The sequence below is a fragment of the Grampus griseus genome, assembly GCF_964374135.1.
Source record: "Grampus griseus genome assembly, chromosome: 3".
In the NCBI taxonomy this organism is placed as follows: domain Eukaryota; kingdom Metazoa; phylum Chordata; class Mammalia; order Artiodactyla; family Delphinidae; genus Grampus; species Grampus griseus.
The window spans coordinates 144,765,062-144,792,189 of NC_139019.1; the positions used below are offsets into that span (position 1 = coordinate 144,765,062).

The 27,128-nt window shown below is 44.1% G+C and overlaps 1 protein-coding gene across 1 annotated transcript in view; it reads left to right on the plus strand.

Annotated features, from left to right (window-relative positions):
• DOCK2 (dedicator of cytokinesis 2) overlaps nucleotides 1-27,128 on the plus strand; it is a gene marked incomplete at its 5' end in the record, with an annotated part of 407,839 nt that overhangs the window by 17,989 nt on the left and 362,722 nt on the right. Inside the window, 7 exons of the mRNA XM_082650723.1 lie at nucleotides 2,801-2,884; nucleotides 13,192-13,232; nucleotides 14,312-14,367; nucleotides 14,857-14,953; nucleotides 17,489-17,637; nucleotides 23,007-23,142; nucleotides 25,737-25,891. Coding sequence (XP_082506849.1) covers nucleotides 2,801-2,884; nucleotides 13,192-13,232; nucleotides 14,312-14,367; nucleotides 14,857-14,953; nucleotides 17,489-17,637; nucleotides 23,007-23,142; nucleotides 25,737-25,891 — 718 coding nt within the window. The remainder of the gene's footprint in view (nucleotides 1-2,800; nucleotides 2,885-13,191; nucleotides 13,233-14,311; nucleotides 14,368-14,856; nucleotides 14,954-17,488; nucleotides 17,638-23,006; nucleotides 23,143-25,736; nucleotides 25,892-27,128) is intronic.

The following is a 27,128-nucleotide window of genomic DNA, read 5'->3' on the forward strand; positions in this document are numbered from 1 at the left end:
AACCAGAGCTGAGAACTTTGGGCTTTCTCCCATCCTTTTTCAGCATGTGTCCAACTCATCATGGCCTTCTAGATCCCCTGCAATAGGTGGTATTCTTCAAAGCTCTTTATTCTCCAAAGCATTTCACTCCTAAGCCTTTCCTCCCAGGTTTATTAGTGGTATTATTGTTTGACCAAACTTATATTCTTTGCCCTGTATGGAAGCAGGTAGTTCTTTTGACTTTAAATGTTTTTGATCAATGCCCTTTGCATAGCTGTTTCTCTCCCTTAAGAGAGTCCCAAGTCACGGAAATAAAGGCAAGCTCATGGCTTTAGTCCTTCAGGGAGCCCACAGACAGATCAAAACAAGCAACTACTGTACAGTTTCTTGGGACAAGGTCTGCTCTGCTCCCTCCAGCCCCAGGAACCCACAGGAACACGGAACACCATCTTCAAGACTGCCACTAAGATGGGGAGTAGAGAATGGGATAAGGATAAGTTAAAATGCTACAAAACTTTACCAGGTTTCAGTTGCCTTTTCTTGAGTAAGCATTTGCTTGGTTGCTGTAAACTTTTGACTGTTTTTCAGAGCTCTGGTAAAGTTGATTCTGACCATTTTTGCTGGATTTTTAATTGCTTCTTTGGAGGGACAGGCGCTTGGAACTCCCTATTTCACCATTTTTGCTGATTTCACTCGAAAAAGTAGTTTTTAAATGCATTTTGTTTGTTGACACATGAGGAAACTGAGGAGCAAAGGGAGAGGGAATGAACTGAATCAGTGGTAAGACTACCAAGAGGACTCAGGATACCTCTTATTTAGTTAATCTACCTCCCGCACTGCTTGGTCACATGGTTCATCAGCAGCAAGTCTCTCCTTGGTTCAAAGACCTCTGGGATTAGAGAGACAAAGCAAGGGTCTCCTCGTGGGCTCCGCCACATCCACTCTGCCTCCCTCCATCCACTCCCCCAACAGCAGTCGGCGTGATGGGGTTACATCACTCCCCCGCTTAACAGCCTTCAGCCTTCAGCCTTCTATCCACTGGTGTATTTATACAATGGAATATTATTCAGCCATAAAAATGAATGAAGTAATGATAGTTGCTACAACATGAATGAATCTTAAAAACCTTGTGCTGAGTAAAAGAAGCCAGTTGCAAAAGACCACATATTATATGATTCTATTTGTACGAAATGTCCAGAATAGGCAAATCTATAGAGACAGAAAGTAGATTAGTGGCCGATTGTGGCTCAGGGGACTTTTTTGAGGTGATGAGAATGTTCTAAAATTAATCATGGTGGTGGTTTCACAGCTCTCTGAGTAAATCATTGAAGTATATACTTTAAGTGGGCAAATTGTATCTAAATAAAGCTATTACCAAATCACTAAGTAAAATCTATCCAGCTTCCTGTTCTCTTGGAGTAAAGCCCAAAGTCATCGTGAAGCCCTGCATGACCTGGTTCTTGCCTCTCCAGCATCCTCTGTGTCACCCACCTCCTCCCTTATACTCCATGCACAGCAGTTTCCTTTTTGCTCTCTGAATGTGCCAAGTGTCTTCCTTACTTGGGGCCTTTGCGTATGCTATTCCCACTTCCTGAAATGCCCTTCCCCCCTTTCTGTTCCCATAGCTGACTTGTTTGAATCCTCCATGTATCATCAGCTCAGGGGGTCCTTTCTTAACTACCCCAACAAAAATTGGTGCCTCCTCTATCAGGCCCTATTTGTTTCTTACATCACATGTATCATATTTTGTAACCTTATATTTATTTGTGTATTCACCAAAAGAGCAAGATCAGTGCCTAGCATGTGCCTGGCATATTGTAGGCACTTACTGAATATCTGCTGCATGCATAAATGAGGACAACCTTGTAGGATCATACCATCCATCCTCCTGAATGAGGACAACCTTGTAGGATCATACCATCCATCCTCCTGAGGGTCTTTCCTTAAATTGAAACACTTGTGTTTTGATTCACATGTCATATCAAACATCATTGTGTCCTATTCTGTTCTTGAAGATCTTCCAAGCTGGATATTCCTTAAACAAACTTCATCCCTAGGTTAACGGTAATGGCCTGGTCCTCACTTAGCAAGTGATGCTGAGTAGGGGCTGAGCACTGCAATGATATGGTGTAATCTCACATTTCAAGGGATTAGCAGAGGCTCCCATACCACACAGGGGACTCTGGGTGTTTTCATAGCCAACTGCTACTCCCCAGAAGCTGACAGTGTAAATGGGAAGGTAGACAGTGTAAATGAGTGGTAGAAAGACTGGCATTTTAGGCTGCTGTCACCAGGATGGAGTAATTGGGGAGCAGCAAGTGGCTCACAATAGCAGTTGAGAATATGGAAGTTAGATACTGGTTTTCCTGTCACTTCCTAGCCTGATGATTTTGGCCAAATTGTTTAACCTCTAAGCACCTCCATTTCCTTATCTGCAAAATGGGATCACAGTTTACACCTCGCAGGGTTGCTTTGGGAATGAAATGAGAGGATGTGCTGAGCACACGCCAGGTGTACAGTGGGAGGTCAACCATGGGAATGACATAAACGCCATCCTTGTCACTCAGACTGGAGTGCATTACCTGTGCTAGGGAGAGGTCATGTTTGACTAATGAATGGGGGCCTTTGGGAGCCAGGCTGGGCCTGCATTGACTCCTGTGGCAGGCTGTGGTTTTTACATTGGTTTTACATTGGTTTTGTTTAGCCATATGGGCTGCATGGTCATCAGATAAAGTCAAGAAAGGAAGGGCAGGAAGGAGCAGAGATTCTTGGTATCCAGAGGTCTCACCAGGCTGCCTCTCTGTTCCATTTCATTTCACAGCCATATACAACTTCCAAGGGAGCGGAGTCCCCCAGCTCTCCCTGCAGATTGGCGATGTGGTGCGAATACAGGAGACCTGTGGAGGTGAGTCCCTGGCCCAGGCGACCCTTGGATGCCAGGAGCTTGCTGATGGTGTTGGGACACCCCCAGGACATACCCAGCACCTCAGCCCTCTCTTGGAACTTGCACCTCTGTGTGGTCTATTTAAATACATTTTGCTAATATTAGTATTTCAGATTTACTGAAAATAATGCTTTGTTATTGTAGGAATTCATACTTAGAAACAAAAGCCAAACTGGGTGGTTTGATGTTCATTGTGCTCTCTATTTGCCCAGCCATGGAGCTGTTGGGCCCTATGACACCTTCTAGATACACTTCTTTTTTTTTTTTTTTTTTTTTGCGGTATGCGGGCCTCTCACTGCTGTGGCCTCTCCCGTTGCGGAGCACAGGCTCCGGACGTGCAGGCTCAGCGGCCATGGCTCACGGGCCCAGCCGCTCTGCGGCATGTGGGATCCTCCCGGACTGGGGCATCGGCAGGCGGACTCTCAAGCACTGCGCCTCCAGGGAAGCCCTAGATACACTTCTTTATTAGTTTCAACACCATTATAAAGGAATATCAGCATTATTAGGGTTTTGAAGGGTCCAGTAAATTATAATCCTGATTCCAGTTCTGCTGCACATAGCTGTGTGGTTTGGACACTGCATCTGGGCCAGGAAGCAAAACTCACTCCCTTCAGCAAGCTGGGTGCCCTGTCTTGGGCAAAATGGCATCTCTTTCTTCCCACAGAGGTGTCATCTCTTGTGAAGCCAGGTGTCTGTTGGGCTGTGTCCACCATCGTGGCGATGGTGGTGGTTTTTAAAGTTTGCACAAAGGTTAATAGCCTTGCACTTATGAGTCAGGCCATTAGAAATCAATGTATCACCTATGTCACTGATAAAATTGACATTGGGAGCACGGCTTGGGTGTAAGTGTCGAATGAGCTTGCTCATGGGCTGACTACATTCAGGCAGGCTTTCCCAGCCCTCACTGCCCAGCTGGGCCACCATGGATCTCCTCCTGCCTGGACCTGACTATAATCCTGCGGTGTGGAGGGCGTAGAGTGTGTCCTTCCTGTGGTCAGGCAGAGCAAAGAGAAAGGAGGGCAGAGGGGGCTCTGTCCCTGTTTCCCAGCTAATCCCTCAGGTTAGGCTCTCCTGTGCTGGGATGGGGGTGAGGGGTAGGCAGGAGGCAGGTGTGCTACTGTTAAGGAGGCCCCCTCAAGGAGAAATAGAGGGCCGGAGGAAAGGAGTTTGCCTACAGAGCTAGCCATCTTTGGGTTCTTAACCACATAGTGAGTACTGTGCTAAATTCCCATAACATGTTAGTTACTCCTCACAGCAACCTGCAGGACAGGTGGTATCTTCAGCCCTAGATTAGCTATATGCAATTAACAGAGCACCTCTGCAGATTCGTGAAGGAGTGCGTGTCCACATACACACACACACACACACACACACACACACACACACACACACACAAATGCAAACCAAAAAGCAAACAAACAGAAAATGCTTTTTGGAGGGAGAAAGAATTTGATATTTCAAAGCAGCTTTTTTTTTTTTTTGCGGTACGCGGGCCTCTCACTGTTGTGGCCTCTCCGATCGCGGAGCACAGGCTCCGGACGCGCAGGCTCAGCAGCCATGGCTCACGGGCCCAGCCGCTCCGCGGCATGTGGGATCTTCCCAGACCGGGGCATGAACCCATGTCCCCTGCATCGGCAGGCAGACTCTCAACCACTGCGCCACCAGGGAAGCCCTCAAAGCAGCTTTAAAGGAATCATCATGGGGGAAATGAGAACTTTGTTCACCTTCCTTACGTTTATTTTATGCTTTAGTACTGTTGCTATTTATTTATTTATTTTTTAAGGATTTCTTTTTTAAAATAATTTATTTATTTTTGGCTGCATTGGGTCCTCATTGCTGTGCGTGGGCTTTCTCTAGTTGTGGCGAGCAGGGGCTACTCTTCATTGCAGTGCGCAGGCTTCTCATTGCGGTGGCTTCTCTTGTTGTGGAGCACGGGCTCTAGGCGCACGGGCTTCAGTACTTGTGGCATGTGGGCTCAGTAGTCGTGGCATGCGGGGTCTAGAGTACAGGCTCAGTAGGTGTGACAGACGGGCTCAGTAGTTGTGGCTCGTGGGCTCTAGAGCGCAGGCTCAGTAGTTGTGAAATGCGGGCTCCAGTAGTTGTGGCTCATGGGCTCTAGGCACGTGGGCTTCAGTAGTTGTGGCGCATGGGCTCAGTAGTTGTGGCACGTGGGCTCTAGAGCTCAGGCTCAGTAGTTGTGGCTCATGAGCTCTAGGTGGGTGGGCTTCAGTAGTTGTGGCTCATGGGCTCAGTAGTTGTGGCACGTGGGCTCTAGAGTGCAGGCTCAGTAGCTGTGGCACACGGGCTCAGTAGTTGTGGCTTGTGAGCTCTAGAGCTCAGACTCAGTAGCTGTGGCCCGTGGGCTCAGTAGTTGTGGCTCATGGGCTCTAGGTGAGTGGGCTTCAGTCGTTGTGGCACGTGGGCTCAGTAGTTGTAGCACATGGGCTCTAGAGTGCAGGCTCAGTGGTTGTGGCGCATGGACTTAGTTGCTCGGCGACATGTGGGCTCTTCCCCGACCAGGGCTCAAACCCATGTCGCCTGCATTGTCAGGCAGATTCTCAACCACTGCGCCACCAGGGAAGCCCAGTGTTGTTATTTTGGACATCATGCACTTTTCAGTGTCCAGGCCTCTATAGTGCCCAGTCTGGCCCTATTTTACACACAGAGTGAGTGGGACTGGGGGAGGGGTAGGGATCTGATTCCAAACACCCTGCCCTCCTCCCACAGTGCAATCCTACCCTTTACAAATGTAGTTCTACTCAGTGGCAGTTAAGCAAACTCTAGGTGTCTACCAAGGGCAAAGATTGAAAATAAAAACAGCAAGCAAAACAACTCCTCAGTGTCACTTTTGTGCTACTGGATGATAATCCCGAGAAACAGTCAGAGACCTCAGATTTGCAGGTGAAGGAGCAAGGCTCAGGGAAGAGAAATGACTTGCCTAGGCTCGCACAGTGAGCCAGTTGCTGTTCTCTCCACTCTCCTAAGACTGCTCCCTTTTCTCCACCCCATGCCTACCAAGGCAGTGAAAAGCCTCAGAATGTTTTCTGTGTCCTACATTTTGAAATTCAGATGAGTGTTTTTTTCTTCTTTTCATGCAGTTTCCCTGGAGAAAGTGCTTCAGGGCAGGAAACTGACCACATAGGTTGCTGTAATCAGAGCCTTTCTTTACTTTTGCCTGGCTTATAGCCTGACCTTCAAAAAGACTGCACTTGCTGACTCAAGTCACCTTTGTTTCAGGGATTAACCTCCTTGCTCCGAAGCTCTTTAGTTCTGGTTTCCCATTTAAAATTTTGTTTTATCAGTCTTATTTTAATGCATCCTTGTAATAAGCAGCCACAGTACTTTTCTGGAAAGAGCTGGACATATTAATTTAGCAAGTGATTGCCAGTTCATGACTACTTTGAAAATACATTTGGAAGTCTGTTAGACTGATTCTAGATATCTGAGGAATTGGTATGAAAATTATTAGGATTTATCATGCATGCACTCATACCCATATAGAGTTTTCAAACTGGAATTTATAGGATCCTAAGAGTCCGTGAGGGCCTTAGATGGCTAAGGGCTCTGAGATCAGGCCTGGTCTTATCTTTTTTGCATGCGGGGAGTTCTGCTTATGATTCCAGTTGAAAAACAGTTCCTCTGCAGATATAAAAAAGTGAAAACCATAGTGTTAGTCAAAAATTAGTCAAAATGACATAGTAGAAAAAATATGGGTGTGCTTATATCACCGTCTTGCAGAAACCTACTCAAAAAATAAAATCCAGCCAATTGAGAGATGAATCAAAATGTTAAAATATAGGAATTGAAAAGCTGTGATAAGAGGAAATACTGGCAAACATTGAGTCCAAGTGAATTGATTTGTCAAAATTAGTATTAAAAGTCATGGTAGTTACGACTACCAAAAAGAATGTCATTGTTTGAAAACTGTAAAATGTAACCCCCCACCCCCCACCCCACCAAAAAAACGAATACAATTGAGAAGTGGAGAGGGGAATGGAATAGAATAGATACAGTCTTGAAGATTCAAAGCACATTTCTCCAGATATCAGCAAGGATTAATTCTTGGTGGTAGGAATGTGAATATTTTTATTTTGTGTTTTTCAGTAATTTTAAACTCTCCCCTCTCCTCCACAAAGAGAAAAGAAAAGAAGGAAGGAAGGAAGGAAGAGAGGAAGGAAGGGAGGAAGGAAGAAAAGAAAGAAAGAAGAAAGAGAAAGAAAAGAAGTAGAAAAAGCATGGGCTTTTGAATCAGAAAGTTATCCTCTGCTCCACTTACCCACTAGCTTAGTAATCTTAGGGAAGTAAGCCTCAGTTTTCTCACCTGCAAAAATGTATTATCATCACCTTGCTTCTGGGTGTATTATGAGGATAAAATGAGAGAAGTAGAGAAGCTGTTTAGCCTCATGCCTGGCTCCTAGGCGCTCTGTGTTGAATTCCATCTCTTTCCCCCATTAAACAGAGCTACACTGAGACTGGCAGGTATGTATCTATCTTAGCCACATCGCCCAGGGAACACAGAAGGTGACCCTCTGATTGCCTGGAGTGGGTGAGGCTAGCCCTTCTTTGCCTATGCACTAAACTTACTCAGCCAGATGAATGGGGAAAACAAAAATCTGAGCTGAAACCTTAGGCATGAATGAATTTCCTTTCACTAGAGCTCTAATGGTTTTAGTATTTCCTTTTAGATAATATTTTATTGCGATAAAAACTCAAACAATTCAGAAGGGTGCCCATTGCTAAGCTTTCCTAATAGACATCCTAATGCCTATTTCTTTGTCCATATTACATCTCTCAGACTGCCTCTCTTACCCAGAGGCAGCATAAACATTCTGCTTCCTGATTTTAGATGTGGAAAACACATGTGTTTATTAAGTAGTCAGAACTCCTCATGGGGGAATAAATGTGAAAAAGGAGTGTTGTTTTTCCCCAGTCCCTTCCTTCAGTTATATTTGGTTGACATCTTTCCAGATATTTAACAACATCTCAAAAGAAGGCTTCAATTCCATATGCAGTTTAATGCTCCTCTCCTCCTTCCCTTTTCCTAGCTTAAACAAGGCTGGGGGTAGAGGGAGCTTGGGGTGCTCTCTCTCTGATTCTTTGACTTCCTGATCAAATAAGCCAAAAGATCAGCCAGTCCCCTGCACGAATAGCCATGTAGCTGGGGAACAAGATGCCAGATGCCCGCTATATCTCTGAGTGAGTCTTCTGGACTGCACCCTTCGCGCTTGGATTTGGTCTGGGGGTGAGAGAGCTCTACCATGCACTCCTAAGGCAACAGCAGCTACCTCCGAAGACCAACTCCCATCTCCTGATTACTTGGACAGCGGTGAGGGGATGTTCCTTGGGGGTATCCCAGGTTACTTAGACTCTTCCTTATGAGCCCTTCAGAGGGAATGTCTGCTCCACTCTCAGTTATTTGCTACCTGACTCTTCCTTTCCAGAACAACAGCGAAGGTTCCATTCCATCTACTGATACGCATACTTGCCCGGGTCATGGGGGCCCACTCTTAGTGGTGAAGAGAATGTGATTTCTAGACAGTGGTTTCCAAGGTGCTTTTGAATTTCATTTACCAGTAAAATGGAACAAGGGGAGGGGATGAGGGAGGAAGTTGACATAGCTTAACCTCCTTAAGGTAAGGCATAGCTTTTATTGTCATTGTTTTCTAAAAAATGGGACTATACTGTACATACCATTCTGAGACTTGTGCTTCTCACTTAAAAACATCTGGAATTCCTTCTAAGCTGGCACGTGTGAATCACCTCCACCTTGGTTCAGCTGCAAAGAGCTCTGCGTGAAGAGTTCCGAATCTCCCACTTGCTGAGTGGGGTACACCCAGAGCCATGCCACCTCTTCTCTACTGACAACTCCACCGAGAGTGATCCTGACCCATCTGAGTCCTTTGCTTTTAGGGCACGGTGGGGTGGTGGGTGGGGGACATTATGTGCACTTAAGAGGATATTTTTTTAAAGTGCCACTTTGCAGGGAGATGGTCCTTTGTTTAGATCTGCTCTAGAAACAGGTTGGTATGAAAGGGACTCCATTTTCTTAAGTAAGGCTGTTTCATTGTAGGGAGTTGGTAAGTGAAGTTTTTCTTCCCTTTTGCTTGTGGGTGAGGCTAAAACGTCAGTAAACTTCCATTATGTTGAATTTGAAGAATGTTTCATTTACTTTGTTGTTATGGGAATATGTTGAAATGACTTCACACACACACAAAAAAAACCCCACAAAAAAACAAAAAACAGGGCTTCCCTGGTGGCGCAGTGGTTGACAGTCCGCCTGCCGATGCAGGCAACACGGGTTCGTGACCCGGTCCGGGAAGATCCCACATGCCGTGGTGCGGCTAGGCCCGTGAGCCATGGCCGCTGAGCCTGCGCATCCGGAGCCTGTGCTCCACAACGGGAGAGGCCACAGCAGTGAGAGGCCTACGTACCACAAAAACAAAAAACAATATTCAAATTCTGTAGGTTCTGGAAATAAAATAGAAAATATGCCTAAGTTTCTCTGGTTAATGATGATGATGATGATTATGGATTTTTAACTGACATATGGTATTTAGTAATTTTTTTAACACTTACCATATGCCAGGCACTGTACAAACTCTGAATTGCTTATCTAATTTAAGCCTATGAGACGGGCCCTATTATTGTTCACATTTTACAAATAAGGAAACTAAGGCTTAGAGAAGTGCACTAACTTGTCTAAGATCATGCAGAAGTGCAGATCTTCATTCAAATCCAGACTTTGATTCCAGAGCTCATACCCTTAACCACTGATTGATACTGGCTTCTGTTACATTCTTCTTAATGTTATTAGATATTTCAATCAAATAGGAAAGTGAAATACACCCAGGCACACACCACTCAAATAGATATTAACATTTTTCCTTGTTTAGTTCATACATATATTTTTAAAGAAATAAACATTTTAGGTGCAACCGAGATCCCCTGTTTACCCCTCTCCTACTGCATTCTTGTCTTTTTGTTCATTCTTCAGGTAACACTCATCCTGAAATTGGTATGTCTTCTTCCAGTCTAAGGTTTTGTACCTTTACCAGATGTGTTCACCTTCATAATTCTGTTTAAACAATAGTTTGTGCAACAGCCGTGTATGGTAGCTGTTATTGTCCTTATTTGACAGGTGAAAACACTGAGGCTTAAGTGACATGACCAAAGATCACGTTGCCCGGAGAGGGCAGAGAGAGGACTGGATTTCTAGGATGTGGATTCTTGTTTGATGTTCTGGGATGCTTTTAACCTCTCCTCCTTTTTCCCCTCCCCACGCAACTCCTGGGTGATTAGAGAATTTAGGTACATTTCATTTTGATATTTGGAATGTGGGAAAGGAGGACCGTTGGAGTTTATCATTTTCCATAAGAATGGTAAAAAAAAATTTCCTTTCCTCATATTCCCCAGGATGCACTTTGTGAGTTTTCTGTTTATAAAGTTTTCATGGATAGGGTTAGACAAAAAAAGCCTTTTCTATTACTTAACTGAAAGGGCATTAAGCCAGGGGATGCGTCCTGGGGTGTGGTAAATGCTGTGTTACCCTGAGCCTGGTTTTGATCATGGATTTTGCTATGTGTGCCAACTATTGTTATCTGCCCAGTCAGGTCTTAGAGTACAGGCAGATATAACTGGCCAGTGACCAGACTAGGGAGTGGACATCAGGGGTCATGGAGATCAGTGATTCGGCAGGGTTGGGGATATCAGAAAAAGTCCTAAGGACAGCTCTGATGCAGTGGATGCTTTCTCATCATCCAGCAAGTGGAGATGGTGGTAAGCCTGTCTCGTCAAGGATCACTGGGGATCTATTTCTGAGAGCACCTAGCCCAATGTCATGTACACAGTAGGTGCACAGTCAGTGTTTGTTGAACTTAAATCTGGGAGCCAGAATGTATATGCTGACGGTAGGCGGTAAGCGTCAGTCGATTTCTTGCTCAGGAGTGAGTTGAAGTTTTGCAAATCAGGATACCGACAAGGGGTGGCAAGTCACTGATTCTCAAGGGTGAGAGAGGGCAATGTCACTGGAATTCAAGGGTCCCAGATGGAGCCCCTGTCGTGGAGAGCCAGATGTGGGCATACTAGTGGTCCCTTGGTTGTTTTCCTACTATCTGGTGGATTTTGGTGGCCTTGGCCAATAAGGTGGATTCAGGTCACTGCAGCCAAGAAACCCTTAACTGTCTCTGTGCTTTAAGAGAACGTTATCTGTATTTGTGCTCATCGCATGGGGGACAATGTGGTGGAACAGCTTTGAGGGCTGGCTTTGAAGCCACACAGACTTGCCCTTGAACCCTGGCATGTGATTTGGCCCAGTACCTCAACTGACTTGAATCTCAATTTCTTCATCTACAGAATGGGAATATTACTTAGCTCACAGTATGGATATGAGCACTGAATGAGAGAATACATGTACAACACTTAGCATATAGCTTCGTGTGCATTAAGATCCCCTGATCAATTAATGGTAGCTAGTAATGTTACAGAGATGCTCTCATATCTTGTTTGTTGAATGGGAAAGAACTGCAAATAAAGGAGGTTGTTCTAGTGCAGTACTAGAGTGTCACCTCCAGAGTCAGATGCTTGGGTTTAGGTCTTAACTGCATTACTCACTAGCTGTGTGACCATGAGCAAGTTGCTTAATCTCTCTGTGCCTCTCTATTTTCATTTGCAGAATTGAGGCAATAATAGTACCTACTTTATAGAATCATTGTGAAGATTAATTTATAATTTGAAAAAAACAAAACAAAAAACTTTACCAGAGTTCCTGGCACACAGCAAGCACTATAATTAATATAATATAAGCATTATTGTTCACAGTTAATTATTACAGATAGTTAATAGGGAAAATTATTAGAGGAGTGTGAAAATAGAATATGTTCTTCATGAAGTAGAAAGTTTTCCACCACTGGAAGTACTTAGTGGGGTTGTAGTTTTGGGGATTCAGATGTTGGGAGGATGGAAATATTAGGCAAATACCATGCTCCTTCTTCTATTAGACAGGAAGCACAGTATGATGGCTGTTTACGTTCAGATCCTGGCACTGTTACTTACTAGCTGTGTAACTGTGGTCAAGTTACTCAATTTCTCTGTGCCTCAGGTGGGCCACTCTTCTGTAAAATGGGATAATTGAATTTCCCACCTCATGTGGTTGTTATGAAGATTAAAAGGCTTCATATATGAAGAGTGCTTAGAACGTTTTTTTATTCCAAACCTGAGATTCTTTCTCTCCAGCCTCCATTCCTTCCTTTCTCTCTCCTTCCTTTTCTCCTTCTCTCCTTCCTCTACCCTTCTGTCTTTCAGAATAGGAACCACTTTGGGCCCCTGTTGCTTTAGAACTTTCTTTATGACCTGAGCCTCAAGCTGGCTCATGACTGGGAGGGGTGACTTTGCATTTTAAGTTGTTTGTTTTGGAGCTTGCACGTATGTCTGTTGAGAACATATTTCGACAACAATCTGTCAGCCCAGTAATGAGGGTTTGCTAATGAGGCGCCTGACAGACGCTTTTTATTTACAGAGATGACAAATGCCACTACTTGGCTGTGCTTGAATCATTTCAAAGGCCAGTAGGCTCATTATAGTCATCAATACTTGCTATACTGAGGTTCATTTTGTCCGAGAACTGTGTATAATTTGGATCTCTATTAATTGAGTCATTTTTGATATTCCTGCAAAGGGAAGAATCTCTTAAAATTCCTGTCATTTTACCCATCCCTGAACTTATCTGTTTTGTAATGACTAACTTCTGCAAGTCACATTTTAGACACAATTTGCTGCTGTTAGCCCTGCGGCCATTATTTTAGGATGTTCGCCAAACTCCCTCAGACATTCTCAGCCTTTCTTTGTCCCTAAGGCAGAGGTTGAAAACATGCATATGAACACAGGAAGGACCCAGGCAGTTAATGGAAATAAGTGAGGGGCTAGGTAGAGGCTGGTGAGTTGGAGGCGCCTGCTTTGTCTGATGGGACCAGCTGCTTCTCACCACTAGCCAACTGCAACCATGCGGGAGCACTGGCCACCATCTCTGGGCCTCCTGTTCTTTCAAAAGAAGGATGAAATTTGCATTTTTATGTGAAATCCCTGTATTTGTGGATGCTTTTTGGAGATGTTGGCAACTAATTCAAGAAACTGTTGAATCCTAGGGCTTTGATCTGTACCTGAGCACTTCTCAATAGTTTCTTTGCCAGTGAAAAACAAACAGCAACAACAAAACCCAGCAAGGAACTTGTACGAGTAGATGAAAAACCTGTTTCTTTGTTTTCTCTTTGCAGACTGGTATAGGGGATACCTTCTAAAGCACAAAATGTTGCAGGTGAGGTCAATTTGTTTTTATTTGGGACAATATTGGATGTCTGTACATGACCCTGCCAGCCCCCTGGGCACTCATCTCCCACTGTTGCTCCTCTGCAGACTGATTCCATTCCTCCCTCCTTGTGTCCTGTGATTTCCTCGCTGTGCCTCAGTGCCTTCCCCTTTCACTCATTCTTTAAGGTCAACCTCCAGAGCTCTCTTCTCCCTGAAACTTTTCCTAATATGCCAGTCACATATGATTTTTCGAGTCCTGTGGAATTGTGCATTTTTTATCTGAAATTTATCTCCTACTGCCTCTCTTTAGCATTGCTTGGGGCATTCATCATTTCCTCACCTATGTGTGCAACATGACTCAGAAGGGACAGGTCCAGTCTCCGCCCTCAGGGAGTTCCCCTGCCCCAGCCCCACAGCACACCGCCATCTCCATGGGAGCAAGCGCCTGCTTTGCTCATCTCTCTACATCTCACAGTGTCTAGCGCAGTGACCGGATGTCCCCAGTGTACACGCTGGCTGAATTTATGAAGGAATTTCCAAGTAGTTGATCAACTTCTCTTAACGGAGCTAAGCTTATAGAGCAAGGAAATAATAGATGCTTTTTCCTTCCTCCATCATGAACAATAAAATAAATCCAGAGAGAAAGAGATCTCAAATCAAAGCAACCCATATGCAACCAGGGACACTGTTGCCTCAGGACCTGACCTTTCCTGACTGTGAAGGGTGGCTGCTGTCCCGGGCAGGAGAGGCGAGAGGCAGAACGCTATTCTCCCTTAGAGTGAGTCTTTCAGGCACTCCAGCCTTGCCCATCTGATAGGGTGAGTGTCCGCAATGGGGTTGGAGCATCCTTTGGAATCGAGGGCTACTGTGGGATCCTGAACAACTGATAAAGAACTGGAGAGGAACCAGACCTGAAAGAGTAGATTTGGCACCTACCACTTGTTCTCTTGGACTGAGATTATTCCTGTAAAGTTTGAGGTTTTTACCAGCTAGCAGCTTTTGGAAAAATCATGAAGACCTGGGGTCAGTTTTTTTCTGTAGGGACAGGTCATGCTATCTCACCTTGTCTTATCTTATCCCCAACAGGGCATTTTTCCTAAATCCTTTATCCACATCAAAGAAGTGACAGTGGAGAAAAAAAGGTATTTGCCCTCCTTCCCCACACTAGACCCTCCAGTGGCTCGTGGATGTCGCTGTCCTGTCTGCTCTGAAAACCTGACTGGGCAGATGTGAAGGATGCTCAGCCGATCCGCCTTCCTTGTGCTGTGTTTATCTTCTTTCCCTCACTGGATGGGAGACCCAATGCAGATTGATTCGTGTTCACATCTGATTCTGAGGGGGTATTAGTAAACCTGGAGAATCACACTTTTCACTGGCAGCTGCCTTTGAACTGAATTAAAGTAGATTACTCCTGAATAATGAGCTTGGAGGGCCCACCCAATGAAGGAGGACATTAAAAAGGAAGTCCCTTGCATCTGCATAATGTAATTGGTGTAGACATTAGAGGCGGTTTAGTCTCCTGCCAGGAAGGCCCCTCTCAGCAGCTGTAGCTTAATGCAAATTTGCCAGCATCTTATCTTGTTAGCACCTGGGTCTCAATTTCACACCATTTTCTCTCCCACCGTAAATAGAAATATCGAGAACATTATTCCTGCAGAAATTCCTCTGGCACAAGAAGTGACAACGACACTTTGGGAATGGGGCAGCATCTGGAAACAGCTCTACGTGGTAAGACTCAAAACCCTGCTCCCTGGGATAGAAGCTTCTTGCAGTTTTTGGCTTGGTTCAGATATGGAACTTAGCCTTGACATAGTATAGCAAACAGTATGAGGCTATCAAGGCCCAGAGAAGTTAGGTGACTTTCTCAAAGCCATACAGCGAGCTAGTGACAGAGCCATAGTGAATGGGCATCTGGTGTGATCCTTCTGTTTTTTTTTAAACTACTGAAAAAGTCATCAAACTTGAGTATGCTTAAGAATCACCTCGAGAGCTATTAAAAATACAGCTTCCTTCAATGGGGCTCTGCATTTTAATAAACTTAGAGATTTTGATTTAGTGGTCTGCCAATAACACGTTGAGAAATACTGTTCTCGTATATTTAACTAATGACTGTTGTCCTCAGATCTATGAGGGAGCTTTGACCCTGGAAAACAAAGAGCGTGTTTTATACGCGTTTTCCCTGTATTGAAGTAAATCTAATTTAAAATCCTCCTTTGATGTTTCTAAAACTAATGAAAGTGAGCAGCTAAGAAAACCATTAAACTGAGAGTGAAAATGTCAACCAAGGCTTACTGCATATTTGTTACAGCATCGTGTACACCTGCTGTTGCACACGCTCTGTTTGTGGAGTCACATTTTATGGTCATAAATGTTGACTCCCATGTGGATATTTCATCATATATGGTAATAGGCATATTCAGTTACCATTCTATAAGTTTCCCAAAGGTTGTTAGGACAGTTTAGGGGGCAAACAGCAGACTTGAGGCTAAAGTGATTTATTATTTATTTCTACCACCCCTTTTACACATCACATACACAGGCGTCGTGGAAGCTTGGCATTTTCCTTAAGAAATCTTTGAATTGCAAGTCCATCGTGCCCTTTACCCTAGTAAAGTGATCCTTAAACCTCCAGTTTCATGATTCTTACCATATCTGCATACCACCCATGAAGTATTTACTTAAAACCTAAGTTGTCTCCCTTTTTAGTAAACTTAAATGACTTACATAAGGAACTTTACAACATGCTGTGTCATTCCAACAATCCTCCAACTCTCCAACACCAACTGGATGCCCTATAATTCAATTCAATTCAGTTCTAACACTGACTCCCCAGAGTTTAAGGGCTCAGTTCTACACGACTGCCCTCTCTTCAGATGCCAGTTGCAAGTCCCAGGTCCCAGGCTCCCCACACATCTGTCCAACTTGGTACAAATTTGGGGACTCCCACAACACCCCTCCAACCTCACCTCAGGTTCCGTGTGTCCTTAGAACAACTCATAAAACTCAGGAAAGTACTACTTTTACAGTTTTATTATAAAGGATACAACTCAGGAACAGCCAATGGAAGAGAGACACAGAGGAAGGTACTGGGGTAGCGATGGGCACAGAGTTTCCATGCCTTCCCCAGGGAAGGCGTGCCACCCTCCCAGCACATCAATATGTTTACCTTCTGGGAAGCTACTAGAACCTCGTTGTTCAAGAGTTTTTATCCGCATTTCATTACATAGGCATGATTAAATGATTGAATCAAGTTCCAACCCTTCTAACCTCCCTGGAGGTTGGGGGTTGGAGCTGGAAGTTCCAACCCTCTAACCACATGGTTGGTTCCTCTGACAGCCAGCCCCCATTCTTGAAGCTCTCTAGGACTCATCTCATTAGCACAGACTCAGGTCTGGTCAAAACAGGCTCGTTGTGAATAAGAAAAGACACATCTATCACTTAGAAAATTCCAAGCATTTTAAGAGCTCTGTGCCAGAAACTGGGGAGAAAGACCCGATAGGTATATATACCTTTATCACTTCACACGTGCTTCCCAAATGCACAGTCAAAAGCTCTTGGCACAGTTAGAACATTATTCAGATAAATACACGAAAACAAAACAATGTCATCGAGTAGTACCTGTCAAAAGCTCGGAGCCAAAGAACTTCTCTCTCTTTTTGTTAAAAAAAAAAAAAAAAGAAATTAACAAATGTGAGAGAGGGGTTAAAGTCATGTTGCCATGAAACTGCAACTTTCTCTTGCCCTTAAACAGAAGGATGGGAAGAGACTAGAGGAGAATCACCATATGGGTCCCTAATACGTGTCTTTGTACCACCAAAACCATCTCATGTCCCTTGGGTTGTATGCATGTTACACTTGGGGGAACACTGCCCTAGAAACAGGCCTTCTGCACCAGAGCAGTGGCCCTGGTTCTCAGCCTTAAAGGGCCTGGCCTCTGAGACCTGCATTGCAGCAGATGTTCTTGGCATTCCTATTCAACATGTAACTTCTTGGATAAGAGTCAGAAATAACCCCTCTTTTTTTAAACCAGGAAGTGATTGGGATTATTACTTTTGCTTTTGAGAAACCCCTGTGGCCCTGGGGGAGGAAACATGTCAATGACTCAGACCACCACCCAATCCCTTCACAGCTGGGTAGGGGCCAAGAGAGGCACTCGAGCCATGGCCCCTGAACATGCATGCTTGCCTTTGGCCCAGTTTGCCAGATGGAGGCCCAAGACCTTCGGTGCAGGTGACTGCGATTGTTTCCTGTTTCTACTCCTAGGCCAGCAGAAAGGAGCGGTTCCAACAGGTGCAGTCCATGATGTACGACCTGATGGACTGGCGGTCACAGCTCCTCTCAGGAACTTTGCCCAAGGACGAGCTGAAGGAACTGAAGCAGAAAGTCACGTCCAGAATTGACTATGGCAACAAGTAACGTCTCTTTCCTCCAAAAAGATGTTTTCTTTCCCCACCCACCCCACTTCTTCCCTTTCTCCCTATGAGAAGCTAGGTTTCATTTTTAGATGCGAGTTTGCCCCTTTCTCTTTGGGAGAAGGCTGTTACCAACGACCGTGCTTGTGTGCCTTTGCTATCACCCTCGTGGGACCCAGGGACATGCAAGCGGAGAGAGGCTTGCTTGTCCAGTGGTTATTAGCCGGCTAGAGATTCAGGACACTCATTTAACCTACTTCCAAGGGGCTGGGGAGCACAGTCATGCTGGTTCACTTTCGGCTTAGTTGTCATTTTATTCCTGCATTTACAAAGCTCTCTCTTAAATCCCAATGTGAGACTTAATGTCCCTTCCTCGTCCTACATTAATCTAAGCCACATGCCATCAGCTAACTCATATGCACAGTTACAAAAGCATTTCCTCAAAGGGAAAGAAGCAGAAATTGGTTAGTTTGAATGCTGTGAAGTTAAGAAGAGTGTGAAACAATTTTTTGAGGCAGGACAATGCACTAATAATAATAGTAATGAAAATAACATTATAACTAACACTAACACCTAATCCAAGCTTATCATGCACCAGTCTTTAGCTTTGTGTTTCACATCCATTGTCTTATTTTTTTTTTTAATTTTTATTTATTTTTTGGCTGTGTTGGGTCTTTGTTGCTGTGCGTGGCTTTCTCTAGTTGTGGTTTGTCGCGGTGTGCAGGCTTCTCATTGCGGTGGCTTCTCTTATTGTGGAGCACAGGCTCCAGGCGCACGGGTCTCAGTAGCTGTGACTCGCGGGCTCTAGAGCGCCGGCTCAGTAGTTGTGGTGCACGGGCTTAGTTGCTCCGCGGCATGTGAGATCTTCCCGTACCAGCACTCAAACCCGTGTCACCTGTACTGGCAGGTGGATTCTTAACCACTGCACTACTATTAATTTTTATAACAACTCTATGAGGCATGCAGTTTTAGTATCCTCATTTTTTCAGATGAAGAAGCTGAGGCTCTTAAAGAGGTTAACTAACAGGTCCAAAGTCACATAGCTAGTAAATGGCAGAACCAGAATTTAGACCAGGCAATCTGACTCTAGAGCCCCTGGGCCTCACCATTATATACTAGTTGGATAACATTTGCGAACTGTAAAGGCCCTCCCCGTCCTGATTATGTGAGTGCTCTCCAAACATCCTACTTACTTGTTTATTCATCCCAGCAACAAACATGTATTAAGCGCTTATGATTGGCCTGATTTCCTGCTAGGGTTTTTGAGGCCACAGAAATAAAAGTTCCTGTACACTAAGGGACCACAGTCCAGTTAAGAGTGAGCTACAAGTAAACTATTGATATGTATTGTAACTTTGATGGCTTAGGAGGCAAGAGCATTCTTAATTCAATTTGGAGAAGGAAGTCAAGGAAAGACTTCCTGGAGGAAGTCAAGGAAAGCTTCCTGTACTTCCAGGTACAGTTTTAAGCACTTTCCAAAGCTTCCTGGAGGAGGTGACCACAGTTAAATTTTGAAAGATAAAGAAGTGTTAAGTAGGTTTTTAAAAAAAGGGAGGCTGAGAGTGCATGAGAAAACATAGCATGTTCAGAAGACTGCAAAGTGGATCAGAAGCCTGGAACATAGGGCCTGAGTGGGAAATGGAAAGAGCCTATTAAGTGGGAATAAAAAAAGAAATTTTCCCAGCAGCCAGGCTTCCTTGCCTTTGTCACACGCACTAGGAAGATGATCCAAAGAGGAAAGCCAATGGGTCCAACTTATGGCTGATTCCCATCCCAGGAGCACGATCCCTCTGCTGGTTCCCCTGCTGGCAGCTGGCAGGCGAGTCCAAATCTGCTTATCCTGCTCATCATCCCAAAGTGACAGGAAGGGTTTGCTCTGCAGCTGTTGCTGCCATTGGTACAGTGATATCTTTAGCTAAGCATGGTTGCAGCTGGGACGTGGGAATTGAGGACGTTTTGCTGCTTCGCAGTAATGGCGTCTGTGACCTTCAGATGTTTCCTCATGGGGGCTTCTGACAATAAGGACCAAGGATGGAAAAAATGGTCACCACTCTTAGGAAGCCTTCCCTGATTTTCCTCCACCCACCCTGGCTGGGTTAGGCACTCTTGCAGGCCCTTAGCACCCTGACCAGTAATTACCTCCTTACTGGCCTGTCTCCCATGCTGTTTTGGTAGCTCCTCTAAGGCAGATTCATTTCTATGTGCTGGGCATAGGATCTGCATGCAGTAGGTGAATGGTGGTGAAAGGAGAAAGAGGATCCTCCCTAAATCAGCCTCCCTCTACAGCATCGCCTGGATCAGCACCGTGCTTTCAGTTTCAGTCAGTTGCCTTTGGGGAAGTGAGAGACATCCTCGGAGACAGAGACCCTGAGCTAAGGGGCCCCTTGTTTCTTGCTTCACTTCCCTGATGACTTCAGCTGGAAGTGAGAGAGATTTGTGCACCTTAAATTAATATAGGCCTGGTGTCTTGGGGGTTCAGAGCTCTGATATGGGATAGGCAGCTTCCTGAAAACCAGAAGGCCAGATTTCAGGTCAGAGTGTCAGGAACAGCATGAGGACCATCAGCCTCAGGCTGTGAGAGTCAGGGAAGCAGGACTCTGAGTCTTGGAGGACTGGTCAGAATCAGCCTCCTTCTTCCCCCAGAAATTCCATTCCTTCCTTCAGCCATCAAACTTTTGTCGAGCACCCGAGAGGCCCTCAAGACACAGACATTTACAAAATACAGCCTCTCTATGCAACAACAACAACAAAAGGCAAGCAAAGAGAACTAATAATAACTTTCTGAGTGCTTACTGTCTGCCAGGTACAGTTTTAAGCACTTTCCATGCATTAACTCGGTTAAGTCTCGCAACAACTCTGTGAGGCAGGTACTATTATCATCCCTATTTCTTAGATGAGGAAATGGAGGCTCACAGGCTGATTAGGTCATTTTGCCCAAGATGCACTGGAATTTGAACCAGGTAGCTTGGCTCCAGAGTTCAAGCACTTAACCACTGCATTCTACTGCCTCCTGTGGACTATGAGGATTAGTAAGAGAAAGAGAAGTAAGCAGACAGTTGAGTAAGAAGTCACGGGTTTCATGAGAGGAGGAAGCGTGAACAAGAGGGTGGGAGGAGACAGGGCAGGGTGTGACACCTGACCTGCATCACACAACACTGGCAGGAATTATTAGGTGAAGAAATTTAGAGAAAGAGAGAGAGAGAAGTTGAGAGGAGCTGAGAGATGAGCATGAATATGGAGAGGAAGGTAGACAGGGGCTGGAATCTCGAGGGCATGAGTACCAGGTGGAAAAGTTCAGATTTGTCCAGAGAGCGATGGGGAGCCACAGAAAAAGCCATTTCTGTTTTCTTCACCTTAAAAATTTTTATTTTTTTGAAAAAGGCATACAGTGAGGACTTCCTCCCCTGCCCTCGTCTTGGGTTCATTTTATCACTTTCTTGAACAGAGAGAGCAGTGGGGCTACCTTCTAAGGAGAAACTGTCAAAATGCTCAGTTCTCCAAAATGAATGGTTTGCTGTCCTATTGGGAAGAAGCCTCTCCTGATCTTGGGTCATGGGAATCCCATCAATCCTGCCCCTTGTCTACTAAAGCTTCCAAGTTTCAAATGAAACTGGTAATGGACAAGCTCTTTGGTATCCAAGGAGTGAGGAACCCTCAAATGATTCCTTCAAATCTCAAGACAGCTGGACCCGGGAGAATGTTTTATTCATACATTTTAGAACCGAATCCACTTTGATAAATTTCGAAGAGAAAGGAGCTAGAGAGATGTCGGCATTAAATTACGTATTGGCTGTGCTTCGTCTTTTCCCAGGTTGTGAGAGCCTCTGCTCAGCATTAGTTGAATACATTTCTTCCCCCTTAGCATTGCCCGTTCAGCAGCATGGCTGTGCAACATTATGAGTCATATCTAGTTGGAAGTTAATTTCCTAATGAATGTGGACAAATGGGTGAACTTTGGCTCCCTTCTGTTTGCATTTGGATGACATGAGAGATGTGCCTCTTAATCCAGTTGACAAATAAGAGATGAAAACGTAGTCTCCTTCATCTGTCCTTGCTGCCCTGACCCTGTCTGGTGCTTGGCGGTAGTGGTGCCTAAGCAGGACCACCGTTGTTCCTCTCAGAGTCTCCATCAGCCCACCGCCCCCTCCCCTCTTTGTATGGACAACTGAGGTCCTCCATGTCAACATCAGATGCAAAAGCAGCTTCAGGTTAGGACCTGTGCAAACATAACCCCTGTCCACAAACCCAGTGCTGCCTCTAAGAGCCTCCTATCTTGAAAGTATACCATAAAGGTTAAGAGTGCAGACTAGGATGCCATATTACTTTTTACTAGCTATGTGACCTGGAGTAAATTATCCTCAGTCTTTTCTTCATCTGTAAAATGCAGGTATTAATAGTACTTCCCTCACAGCGTTGTTACAAGAGTTAAATGCCTTAATATGTGTGAAGAATTTAAGGTACCGCTTATCGCAAGTGCTGTGTGACTATTTTGCTGTTACTAGTATCATTGATGCCAATCAGAATGGCAGATGCAGTTGAAACAAATCAATACCAAACAGGGAAAATCTTGTGACCTGGAAGTCACAGAGCTAAAGAGCACACTGTGGGTAACAATGGATATATGTGAGATTTCTCCCCCAACGACTATTTTCAAGGTACCATTGAATAAGCGATGCATGAATACCTTCTCTGCATATGTATTATATATCATACTATATTATGTTATGTTATATAAACATTAAATAGAGATAAGGCAAAATTCTCCCTTGGCCCCTCCACCCCTCCTAGTCCCAGTGCCCTGCCTCTCCTCACAGGCACGCAGGTTGGTAGTTTGGTGCATTTTGTCCATATCTTTCTCTCTGTACATGCACCCAGGTAACATACCTGCCTTGGTTTCTTTGTTTGCTTGTTTTTTACTTAAAACACACTGTATGCATCTTTCCATGCTTGATTTTTTTCTTCACTAATACATATCATTAAACATATCAAAACTATATCATATTTTTAAAACCCAACTACATAGAATTCCATTACAGATGACAGTTTGTCATTCCCCCTTTGACTGACATTTTAGTTTTTTTCAACACTTTGCTGATGCAACACACATCCTTGTTCATTGTTTTTCTAAGTTCAGTATCACAGGAAATACACATTAAAATTTTCTTAGTACACACTACCACAGTACCTCCCAGAAAGGCTGAGCTATATCAGTGTGACTCCCAGCTGTGTGCAAGGCTGTCTGTATAGAGCTGTGCTATGGGAGCCTATGATCCTTAGAAATCAGGTGAGCTTTCTGGTAGAAACTTCTCACCAACATTCTACAGGCTTCAACCTCCCTTGATTTATCATCTCACATTTTTGCTTTTCAGAATCCTTGAGCTTGATCTGATTGTCAGAGATGAAGATGGAAATATCTTGGACCCTGATAATACCAGTGTCATCAGCTTGTTCCATGCACACGAAGAAGCGACTGATAAAATCACAGAGCGTATCAAGGAAGAGATGGTGAGCTTTGTGAACTAGGCTTGGCCAAGCGAAGCAGGCTTTAGCACGTCATAAGCTTAAAATAATAAGCTCATTAACCAGACTGTATATTATTCAAAGGGACATCTGTCCTATGACCTGAGATCATCAGTAACCACATGCATTTTATTGTGTTTTTTTTTTTTTTTTTTTGGGTACGCGGGCCTCTCACTGCTGTGGCCTGTCCTGTTGCGGAGCACAGGCTCTGGACGCACAGGTCCAGTGGCCATGGCTCACGGGCCCAGCCGCTCCGCGGCATGTGGGATCTTCCCGGACCGGGGCACGAACCCGTGTCCCCTGCATCGGCAGGCGGACTCTCAACCACTGTGCCACCGGGGAAGCCCCTATTGTGTTTTTGTACTTGGATCTTGATTCATTCCACAACCAGCCCCCAGGTGGTTTAATGCCAGGCAAGTTTCCTGTTCTCACGGACCTTTTATATTCCAGAGAGGAAAAAAGAAGAAATGTTAAAAATGTAAATAATTCCAGATGGCGATAAGTTTCTAAAAGGCAATCAATTAGTGTTATGTGAATCGGAGTGAATCAGGAGCTATTTTAAAAGGTACCATCAGGAAAGGCCCCTCCCAGGAGGGACATCTGAGATGACACTTGTATAATGTGAAGGCAGCAGGCCTGGGAAGATCTGGGGACAAGATGTTCAGTGCAGGGGGATCAGCAAGTGCAAAGGCCCCGAGATAGGACTGAGTTTTGAATGTTCAAGGAGTAGGAAGGTCAGTATGGATGGGCCATAATGAACAGTGGAAGAGTGAAGGCAATGCTTTGGAGAGGTAGGTAGCAGGAGCCAGTTCTCATAGGACCTAACGGTCATAGGGAAGAGCTAAAATATTATTCCAGCTGTGGTAAGAAGCCAATAAAAGATTCCAAGGAAACAATCTTTACAAGGTTAACATAATCTGATTTATATTTTTAAAAAGTATTTTATCCACTGTGTATTGTTTGAAAGCAACTTTATTTTTAGCTCTACTGAGATATAATTTTCATACAATAAAATTAATTCATTTAAAATTACAGTCTAATGGATCTTATTAATACATAGTGTTGGGCAGACTCTACCGCAATCAAGGTATAGAATAGCTCCATGATCCTAAAAGTTTCTTTGAGTTCCTTTGCAGTCAACCCCCTTCCCCAGTCCCAAGCCCCAGGCAACCCCTTTTGTGACTATATTTTGTCTTTTCTAGAATTTAATAAAAATGGAATCATGTCTTTTTTTATAAATTTATTTATTTATTTAATATATATTTTTTATTTTTCGCTGTATTGGGTCTTCGTTGCTGCATGTGGGCTTTCTCTATTTCCGGCGAGTGGGGGCTATTCTTCGATGGGGTGTGCGGGCTTCCCATTGCGGTGGCTTCTCTTGTTGTGGAGCACGGGCTCTAGGTGCGTGGGCTTCAGTAGTTGTGACACGTGGGCTCAGTAGTTGTGGTGCACGGGCTTAGTTGCTCTGTGGCATGTGGGTTATTCCTGGACCAGGGCTTGAACCTGCATCCCCTGCATTGGCAGGTGATTCTTAACTGCTGCACCACCAGGGAAGTCCCATATGGTTTTTGTGTTTGACTTCTTTTACTCAGCATGCTATTTTTGAAGTTCGTGTTGTTGTATGTATTAATGTTTTTTCCTTTTCATTGCTGAGTTGCTATACCATTGACCAGTTGCCAATGGTATATATCATTGATCAGTTGTTGAATATGTGGGTTGTTTCTAATTCAGGGCTATTATAACTAATAACACTATGAACATTTTCATGTAAATCTTTGTGTGGGCATATGATTTTATTCTTTCTGGATAATAATCGTTGGAGCATATGATAAGTACATATTTAACTTTTTCAGGTACCAACATACTATTTCCCAAAAGGCCTGTACAATTTTGCATTCCCATCAGCAATCTATGGGAGTGCCAGTTCCTCTACATTCTTGTTAGCACTTGATATTGTCAGTCTTTTAACTTTAGCCATTCTAGTGGTTGTGTAGTGGTATCTCACTGTTGTTTTGAATGTCCCTGAATGACTAGTGATTTTGAGCATCTCTTCATGTGCTTTCTGGCCTAATTTACCATTTGTATCTTTTTTTTGTGAAGTGTCTGTTCAGATACCTTGCCCATTTTCATTGGGTTGATTTTCTTGACATTGAGTTGTAAGAATTCTTTGTATATTCTGGATACAAATTCTGTATCAGATACATGTTTTGCAAATAAATTTTCTCCCGGTGTGTACCTGGACTTTCAGTTTCTTAAATGTGTCTTTCAAAAAGCAAAATTTTCAGTTTTGATAAAGTCTGTTTAAGCATTTTTTTTCTTTTATAGTTTGTGCTTTTTATGACACTAAACTTTATGTGGAAGTCTGGGTCATTTGTGATATTTCCCAGGATCAAGGCCAAGAGAGTCAAAGTGACTTGGTTCAGACAACAGGAACTTTTGGTGGAAGGCCTGGATATAATGCTGAAATCTTTAGGCTTGAAACTTACATGATTCTTAATATTCAGGGCCATCTTTCTGTTGTTCTAAGTGGTGCTGGGCTAATTTTCTCCATTTTCCTCCCTTTTCCTTCCACCTCTCAGTCAAAAGATCAGCCTGATTATGGAATGTATTCCCGGATCTCCTCATCCCCTACCCACAGCCTCTATGTCTTTGTGAGAAACTTTGTGTGCAGAATTGGGGAAGACGCTGAGCTTTTCATGTCCCTCTATGACCCCAACAAGCAAATGGTCATAAGGTAAGTGTTCAACATTGCCTGACTTCTCTGTATTCGGGAGGTTGGAGTTGGCAGAGCTCAGAGTGCCTTTTCCTTCCGCCATCACTTGTGGAGAAATTCCCACCCAGTAGAGAAACAGTCTAGCTGAGAATGTGGAAATAACTTCTTTTAGGGTGTGGGAGTCAGGTGGAAATGTTACTTTCACCACTTTTTTTTTTCCCCAGAGTAGGGTTATGGTTACACCGTAGGGTTTTGTAAACAGTTCTTTGATTACTGGAAAACAACCAGAAATAACAAGATTCAGACAGGTAGCACTGAATAGAATAAAAATACCTATTTTAAAAGGAGAGTTAAGAAATGAATAGTGAAAACGCCCTGTCCTCAATGGCAGTAGCAGGCTAAGAGTGTGGGCTCTGGAATCTGTGTGGGTTCACATCGTGCCCCCACCATTTACTCTTTCTTAACCTTGGGCACGTTGTTAATCTTTCTTAAGCCTGAGTTTCCCATTTGCAAAATGTAGATGTCAACCTCACGGGGTCATTTCTTTTAGTTAGACTTTAATAAGTAAAAGCACAGGAAGCACAGGGCCTGGCACATGGTGCTCCAAGTGGCAGTGGTTATCATTGTTACTACCTTAATTAATTGTTCTTGGAAATGGAAAAAGTAAGGGAACTTCCAGGTACCTCAGCTCGAAGAAGGGAAAACACGTTTGGGAATCTCCAGAGGAAAGACTTTGATGTACTTCTGGCCCCCACCACCAGCCCTGTCGTCTGCTTATGGCTCAGTCCATCCTTCCTCCCAGGTGACCACTGCCTGTCCCCTCCAGTGGGGTTCTGAGCCAACACGTGGTCCTGTATTTGAGATCCCAGTTAACGCAGTACAGTGGAGCTGGAGCATGATCCTTCTGCTTCTATGGAGAAAATGATATCTTCTTACCTTGGTTGTGTTGATGATTAAAGGAGATAACATATAGTTCCTACTGAATTATAAAATTCACTTTAGAAAATAATGGCTCTCATGGAGACATTTAGTAAACATAGAGGGGCTGTCCATCTAAGAAGACGGAACTGAGGTCTGTATATGATCTCACATAATCATCATTACTCCCTGTGATTTGGGTGAGAAAATGAGGCTCAGAGAGGTCAGGTGACTTGCTCAAAGGCACATATATTTATAAATGGCGGAACTGAGCTGTTCACCCAAGTCCATCTGACTCCGAAGATAAGCTAGTTTCCAGTTTTAGTCTGTCACCAAGGAA